The 8,859-nt window shown below is 29.9% G+C and overlaps 1 protein-coding gene across 2 annotated transcripts; it reads right to left on the reverse strand.

Annotated features, from left to right (window-relative positions):
* Positions 1 to 5,610: 5,610 nt before the first annotated feature.
* On the reverse strand, positions 5,611 to 8,281 carry LOC107904858 (methylesterase 17). Of its 2 annotated transcripts, none has more exons than XM_016831362.2 (4): positions 7,886 to 8,281; positions 7,640 to 7,780; positions 6,200 to 6,334; positions 5,611 to 6,061 (listed from the first exon to the last, which is right to left on the reverse strand). In XM_016831362.2, exons 1-4 carry the CDS (start codon positions 8,228 to 8,230, stop codon positions 5,777 to 5,779), a joined length of 906 nt encoding a protein of 301 aa, XP_016686851.1. In that variant the 5' UTR covers positions 8,231 to 8,281; the 3' UTR covers positions 5,611 to 5,776. The 2 variants fall into 2 exon arrangements, with proteins under 2 accessions (XP_016686851.1, XP_016686852.1); XM_016831363.2 differs by having other exon boundaries at positions 5,611 to 6,095; positions 7,886 to 8,254.
* Between the last annotated feature and the right edge of the window lie 578 nt (positions 8,282 to 8,859).

Here is an 8,859-nt window from a genome sequence, read left to right on the forward strand (position 1 = left end):
GGTTGGGTATAGTAAAAATTTTGCTTTTATCATTATTAAAATAATCTTTTTGAAGAGGATTCGACTTAAAATTATTTCACGACTTATATTATTAAAAAAACATAAATGTATTGAAAAGGAATATTCTTAATATTCCATCTCAACATAGTTTCTTTTGAATCGGAATTACTTTTCAAAAATTTTTTTACGACTTGTTTAAAATTTAAACATTTAGTATTATTGTTAAATTCGTTAATATTATGATATTTTAGTTTAAATATAAAAAATAAATAAATTATTGTTAATAATATTCATGTAAATCGAACTAAGACTCAATCGTCTTTTTTATACAAAAGTTAAATTACTCATAACTCTTAATTCATAAAAAAAATTTATATGTTCAAATTTTTGCAACAATAATAATATAAACTAAATTAAATTTCGTTTCACGTTTCGAATTAAACCTAAATAACTTGTGGATGTCTCGCTTATATACTTTAATAAATGCTATCAACTAGACATATTCATTGGTTGGGTTATTCGCTCAAGTCCGAAGGTCTGCTCGAATTTTGGGTAAAAATATTAAGCCCAAAAAATGGACTTGGACAAAAAATTAGACCTATTTAAAATATAGGCTCGACCCGTTTTTAATTTTGTAATACTTTATATTATGTAATTTAGAACACATTAAAAAAATAAACTTATACTAAATATATAATACTACTCTAATATAAACATTAAAATAATGTTAAGATGGTTATATAAAAAATTTAATAAATAAAAAATTATATAAAATATAAAATATTAAAATAATATAATCTAAATATTTTTTTAAAAAAAATTTAAAAATAATATGGACGAGCCTAAAATGGGCTTTACTTAATCTTTTGCAAATATAGACGAGTTCAGACAAAATTTTAAACTCATATTTCAAACTGAACCGACTCACGTTATTTATTTCCTACCCAACTTCCCGAAATGAGCATGGATAAAAATAAAAAGGATGGAATTACCCTTCTACATCTCTACAAATTCGCCCTAATAGATATATAATTATTTATTGGACCCAACAAATCATAAAAATCTGATAATTTTAGACATAAAGTCAGTAAAACAAAACAAAATCATGTTGTAGACGTGTTACTCGTTTTGACATTTAATTCATTGATACATAAATATTTTAATAGTGATAGTCATACTCAGTTTACGACTCTTCATCATAATAAATGATGTGTGTATGACACTACATCACAAAAATCCTCACCAACCTTATCACTACAATAATTGGAGGAAAAAGAAATGTGATCCACTGTTTTGATCCATTAAGTCTACTCCCTTTTATCCTTTTTCCATTTATATGTATATGAGTTAAAGGTTGAAAAGCCACATTAGTTTACATTTGTTTCAAATTTCTGTCAAAACTAATGTTGGAACAAGTGTTTCGACAAAATTGTATTGCAAAATTTAAACAAAAAAAATGTAAAAGAATAATAGGAGACTAGAAATGTTGACATGGTTTGGGTAAATAATCTTATTTCTGGTGAGCTTTGTTCAGAGAATGAATTCACTAAACAATTTTCGAAGAAACAGTTGGTTTAAACCTAATCTACCCAACACTCATACGGATAATTGTAGTTTCAATGTTGCTCAATTGGTTGCATTCACTCTCTTCCATATAAACACCAGCAAAATACTCCCAAGAAGTACAAAGAAAACCATTTGAAAACTAAATGTGAAGTGGTTATAAATTCAACATTTGAAATATGAAGATCGCCAATTTATCATAAGATACTTTGACTTTTATAAAAACTGTTAAAACTCATTTTACTACAATAAGTTTGATAGTCAAAGTTTTTAACAAAAGTCATGTGCTACGTCCTATATCTAGCAACTACTTTAGGATTCTACTAAACAATCTATAGGAAGTAGTCTCTAACTTTCTCTACTTGCATAGGCAAACTTCAAATGTTTTCACAATCTTTTTCTCACTTTGCTTATTTTAGTATAAGTTGTGAGTCTTGTTAAACACTACAAGTCCAATCTACTTTATTGTGAAACATAGTGTACCAACCAAGTATAGGACTTTATCAAAGTAGTCTTTCTCTCACTACTTTAAAAAGTTTGATGCACGTGAAAATGTCAACCTAATTAACATTTTCATGATAAATCTTACTAAAGTACCTTTGAACTCTAATGCATATGATTTTCCATAACAGTATAACATCTTTAATCGATATCAACATGATAGAAAAGGGTTTGGACAAGATTATCTTTATAAACTCATATCAGTCCATACTTTTCATGCCTTGTTATCTTTTCACTAGATAATGACTAAGTAAGATGGTCGGCTAAAATATGATTAATGGGTGAATATCAAACACCATTTTACCCTTTTTTTTGTCACATCTCTTATATGATAGTACATCATAGTAATATCTTTATTATTGCTTGAGATACTCTCATTTTTGGTGTTATAAATAATTGTTTGGTTATTACAATACAAAATGATGGGTCATTTGAGTGTTTCAGATAAAAAATACGTTTTAGGAATTTTTTAGTCGTGAGATATCTTTACTTGCTAGTGGCATAGCAATAAAGTCAAATTTCATATATGATAAAGCAAGAAATGTTTGCTTTGCAAAACCCCCTAACCTGAGTTGATAGCGGTCTTAATCAGATGACGTTACATTCGATGCTTGGAGGCATCATCAGTGACACGATCAATGGACAATGCCTTTATAACGATTGGGTGACTTTGGTATATTGTACAATTAATCTATAGTACCTATAAGAGGTTTTAGGTCCGACTATATGATCTATGTTAGCTTTCGAAGCTAACCATGAGGTATTGTTATCTTTATGAGAAATATTGATAATGGCAGAGTATGATCCAAGAAAAGGCCACGCGGTGGTTTCTTAGTTTACAAGAAATGCTTTTGCTTATACATACACTAGATGGACAATTATATTGGACACTCCTTTGATGGACATACATTTGCTTATGAATTCATGTACTTAATTATTGGACGAAAATTGCTAGATTATCCGATTAGAACCTCCATTTTGTGTGGATTCTAATTGAGTACTAAAATTTAATCTTAATACAAAACCAAGAGTGGATCCTCTAACTTCAACATATTTTCTTCCAATCATTTGTTTATATTATTATTTTTTTTAGTTAAATTTTTGCGTTGATTTTTTTTTATTTCTAGTGTTTTTTGTTTATACTTTCATTTTCGACACCTATTCCAAAGTTAAGTATTAAATATTTGTTCCAACATAATACTTTTAATCTTGTAAGTTCTAATCAACTTCCATGTAGATCAACCTCGAACTCTCAAGATTTTATTGCTTGAATATAACCCACACTTAAATTATAGACCTAGAAAGTGTTTGTCAGAGGACTCACCCATAAATACGAATTTTCAATCCTTGAGCTCTTCATATATTTTAAAGACATTCCTCTAAGAAGTGGATTATAGTTTAATTAGGGTAAATCTATGTTTAAATTTATAAATGGATTAATATAATTTTTAGCTTGGAAGTTGGCAATTTAATTTGTATTGATATATGTATTAATGACATATAATTAAACATTTTGAAAATGGAAAATTAAAAAAATATTTTATAAATTCTTTAAAGAAAAATAAATACTTCATAAAATTTTAATTTTTTTTTTCAAATTTGAAATTCTATAAAATTTTTGCAAGTATCAAATTGACATTCATAATCTATATGATAATGCATAAAATATGATAGTTTGATTGTTAAAATATTAATCATACAAAAAATTATAAAAATGTATAAAATCACTCTAGGTCTACATGAGAATAAAAGAAACTCTTTTCCTACTTTTCACAATGATCAATAATACACACCCGTACACACATACCTCAATTTTGACATTTCCTCTTACGCATAGAAAATTAAAAACACTCTCCTCTACTTTCAACCATTAAATATATATATTAATATAAATAATATTCTAAAACAATAGAATAAAAATTTACATTATTTTTAGAAATTTCAAAAAAAGTATTATTAAAAATTACATACATGACAACTATAATTATATTAATAAATTTAATATGATAGAGTGTTTGAGATTCATAACCCAAAAAAATGAAGTAAAAATAAAAGAATATATAAATAGTATGGTAAAGATCAAAAAGTTGTATTTGTTATATTTCCTTGAGATTAATTATATTTGATGTTATTTTGTTGGATGACACTTAGGAAAAAGTTAAAAAATTTATTTTTATAAATAATTAATATAATAATATTTTTTATATTTTAAGTTTTTGTATAATATATTCTATTTTTAATAATTATATTAATAATAATCACCTTTTTTTATAAAATTTCTTTTTATATATATTTTCACTCACATATCGGTTGCAATATAATTTAGATTTTGTTTAACAATGTTTTTCAAAGTATTTTTTTTTAATTCAAAAGCAATTTTAAAGCTATAATCAATTCTTTTTGGTGAATAAGCTATAAGCAATATTAAACAAACAATTTTTTAATAATTTTGGGATGCTTTTGAGGAACTTGAAGTAGTTTGGAATCTACGACTAAAAAGGGTGGTGATTGAGATAAATAGTACTGCAACTATTCATTTGATTCAAGCAATTTCAGTAGAACAACATCACCCAGTTGTGTTACAAGTCATTAAAGATATATTCCAACTATCTTGGATGATTCGGGTTACATATGTATTTAGAGACGGTAACCGAATAGCCGATGGTTTGGCATCAAGGGCGTCCTCAAGGCCTTTAGGTAGGTATATATATATACAACTGTCGGATGAAGTTCTTCAACTACTACACGATAATTACTCTGAAATAATTTGACCTCGCCTAACCTTGTTATGGTTTTTATCCTTCTTATTGTACCAAAAAGAAAAGTGTTTTTAAACACAAACAAAAAAGCTATAGTTTCTATCTTTTGTGTTTGGAAAATATTTTATGTAATATTTATATTGAGTATATAATGATTTCCTTATTAAAATTTATTTCAAATATATAACATTATTTGAATTTATAACGGTTATATTTTAATATTTAAAGTATAATTTATATATTTAATTTAAATTTTACGGACGATTAATATTAATTATTTAAAAATATTTTAAATTTATATTTCTTATATTAAAATATTAATAATAAGTTACAATAAATTAATCTCTTATATTTTTATAATATTGACAAATTTAAACACCAGTTAGATGCATATTTTTTTACTTTACAACGTCATAATTAAAATAGACATCTTTTTTATTTTTGAAAATAAAAATGTTCACAAATATTTTTTAAAAGAGAAGCTAAATTAACCCTTATTATATAATAACTGCTAAGAGAATTATCAACTATTATGGGTTTAATTCCGGTGTTTGGCTTATTTGTCATAGGGTCAAAGTATGTGTGAATTGTAGAAAGAAAAGAAAACACTATTATGGATTTAATTAGTGAAAAATGTCTAAAAAAATGAAGAGACAAATTCATCAATACTTCAACTGGTCTTGTTTTATGTCCAGTTTTGGTTCTAAGGAGTAATCTCAATCTCAAGGATAGCTGTGATCAAAACAAACTTGGTAATTGATAAGAAAAGGAAAAAAAAATCTCAATACAAGCAAAATAATAAGTTGAATTTCATAAATTCAAAGGAAAATCATGAAATCATTATTTATGAGGAAATGTAGGTTCCATGATTGATTGATGGATTTCACACTCTAAAAATAGCAACACAAGAATGAGGCATTGACTTTTATAGAAATGGGGGTGGGGGGTACTAACTACTTATATCCAGCTGATGTTGCTGCAACTTTAAGGAGTAGGCCGAAGAGTGAAAAAGGGGCAGAGAAAAAGGGGCTGTGGTCACTATCCAAAACATGCACTTGAGATGGCGGCCATTTCTTTATCATCGCCTCCTGTTGCTCTGGTTTTATAACATTATCATGCATCGTCTTAATGTATATCCGCCCCACTTTCTCCACCATTTCCCCATCTTCTTTGAATCGAGCACTCTGCAATGCTAGGGTCGGTCCTGGTCTTAAAAGCAGTGCTGCTAGAGTCGAATCCTGCACCACCCACCATGCACCATTTCCCATATGGCTGTTAGTAAAAAAGAAGAGAGGGTGTGTGGGGTAGAGTGGCATGGCAAAAGCATAACATAGGAGAGACCAATGCAATAAAGGTAGTGTCAAACTCAATAATACCTCTTGAGGGCTCATTTGATAGATGATTTTACGTTGGAATTCCTTTTTCACCATGGCAGTGGTTGGAGGCTGCTCAGCTCCCAATCCAAATCCCAATTCGTACACATCACCAAATTGGGAAAAATCAGGTACTCCCTGTTTCACAATTAATTATTGCTTACTTTTCCCCCCATTTCTTTTTCCAGGATAATCATCATAACTTTTAACTAACCGCAAACTCATCATAAAATTCATTAAGCAACAAATCCCAAATTGATTATATATTATATATGCTTCTATGATCCTGCTTTTCTCTCTCAACTCTCAATCATTGGAGGTAGATTAACAAAATTAGTAGGCCAGGGGAGACATAAAAGTAAAGTTGAATTGAACAATGGCATTGTGGGCTAAGGCCAACTACGAGGACATGAAAAGAATAAAAGTAGAATGCATGTAGTTAGTACTTTTGCTGCTTCATCAGACAACAAATGCATGCATTTCATGCAATAATTGAAGGAAGGGGAACTTATATCCATTGATATTGGCTGTCCGTCTCAAAGCATTGAAACAAACATTACAGAAGACTAATCCATGTCGAGCTGGAAACGACTATGATAAAACCCTGGTGAGGCAGCTACCACAGCTTATTAGTGAGAATCAGAAGTGAAGTTTCAAGTTTTGGGAAAACTGATGGGGGAATAGATTCTATTGGATGTAATATTGTGAAAGGAACCAAAAGTAGCGTTGGGTTGGCCTTGACCTTATTCTCAGAAGTAGGTAAGGGCGTTTTTTTATTCCCATACAAGAGCCTAAAGGAGGGAGTGGTGTGGATGGGAATAGGACGCATGTGGTGGCATTGGCAGACTTGAGGTATGTGTGTATTATTGATGCTTCTTTTGTCCTTAACTTCACCAGAAAACCACTCCCTTGAAATGGTACAGAAAAGTATGAAAGACACAAACATGTTGTGTTTCCTCCTCTCTCGACCCCTGTTTGTGCCTATTGGTTTGTGCGGTTCAGAATAGAGGACTTAAAAAGGGAAAGAGATAATTTGGTATTATTTACCAACCAACCAACCAACCACCTATACAGGTATTTGTAGACTAGTATGTCATGTATTGCAAGCTGTGAACCTCGAACGGTTACTGAAAAAAGTAATGCACACTGGACACTGAGATGTAACGTCTGTAAAGTTTTGGATTCCTGTATGTATAATATATATATATATATAAATTAACACACGGGATTAAGGAAATGGCTGACAGCCAAGCCTATATGAAAACAGTTGGCACTTGGAAACCATGAACCATCTCTTAGCGTTACCAACAACAACCCCTAATAATTCAAAAACCAAAGATGCATACCAGATTAAAACTCAAACCCAGAATTCAACACACGACAGCAGCATGAGAAAACTAAGAAGAAAATAAAAAAGATGAGTTGGTTGGAGAAGTTTTTTACATCTTTGGTATCTTGATCAGTCAAGAAGCCTGATTTTAGCATGGTGGCTGCTACATACACCGCCAGACGGATTTTGTTGGCGAATTTGTGAGTGGCTTGCGTTACACTTAACCCTCCAGCACTATGACCTACCAATATTACCTGTAAATTATATGATCAGATGAGCTCAGCTGTGTGTTTTTGGCAGCATATCATTTATTAATAACATGGAAGAATTGAAGATATATCTGAAATAATAAGAAGAACCTGTTCAGAATGAGGCAAGGCAGACATGAAGTCCATGAGAGGCTTGTTATAATCATCAAAAGATACAATAGAATTAGCATCAGAGCGATCAGTCCCTGCGCCTTTGAGGTCTATGCATGAAACCTTGTAACCAGAAATCTCCATGAGGCACTTGATTTTGTACCAGCACCAAGCTCCTCCACCAAGACCATGAACCAGCACGAAGTGTGGATTATTCATGGCTGCTGTTTCCTTTTCTGTCATACTCATCATCACCTCCTCTTCCATGCCTGCTTTTTGTTTTGCTGGACAAGGCAAAATCAGTTGCTTTGGAAACTCAGACACACACCCTTGCTGATTCTGCATTTATAGTTGGGGTAGTCAGAAAGGGTAATGATTTTTGCTTATCTAATCATCATTACAAAGTTTTAGACAAAGCTGTGTTCCTGTGTAGCCAGTTTCATCATAAACCATAAAGTTCCAACATATAGGGTCTATCAAGCATCAACGGCTGAAACATTGCTTTTTTCACTCACATCACATAGAATAAAAAAAGATTTTATTTACTACGATTATCGGGCTTTTGAAAATTTAATCCAATATCATTTCTTTGTTTATTACCAACATATTGCAGGCCAACAATATTTTACTTTATCTAATCCTAATATTTATTTTATTCAGTCAATGACTGGCGGCAAAATGACACAAATACAGAAAAAGAAATTATAAATTAAATTTGACAGAATACCTCAAATTTGGTTGGTGAAAAAGAAAAGATAATATTTTGTACTTTGACTTTGTTTAACAAAAAGAAAGGCAAACTAAAGATTTGCGCATCCACTAAGAATTAACCATTTTACTTTTATTATTTCAATAAGTTTTTATTTAAATAATTAAGATGTTAAGGTTTTCTTTAAATTAAAAAAAAATTTGGCTAGCAAACTCTAAGTGTCGATTTGATAATTGATATATTAGATCAGTGTCTATCAATAAAT

The sequence above is a fragment of the Gossypium hirsutum genome, chromosome D05 (genome assembly GCF_007990345.1).
Source record: "Gossypium hirsutum isolate 1008001.06 chromosome D05, Gossypium_hirsutum_v2.1, whole genome shotgun sequence".
NCBI classification, from domain to species: domain Eukaryota; kingdom Viridiplantae; phylum Streptophyta; class Magnoliopsida; order Malvales; family Malvaceae; genus Gossypium; species Gossypium hirsutum.

Bases quoted from the DNA above. Each gene is read 5' to 3' on its own strand.
- LOC107904858 (XM_016831362.2), bottom strand. From the start codon at position 8,230: ATGCAGAATCAGCAAGGGTGTGTGTCTGAGTTTCCAAAGCAACTGATT. The intron at 7,781-7,885 runs GTTCTTCTTATT...TATAATTTACAG, and splicing joins CCTTGCCTCATTCTGAACAG to GTAATATTGGTAGGTCATAG. The intron at 6,062-6,199 runs GTATTATTGAGT...TGGGTGGTGCAG, and splicing joins ATCAAATGAGCCCTCAAGAG to GATTCGACTCTAGCAGCACT.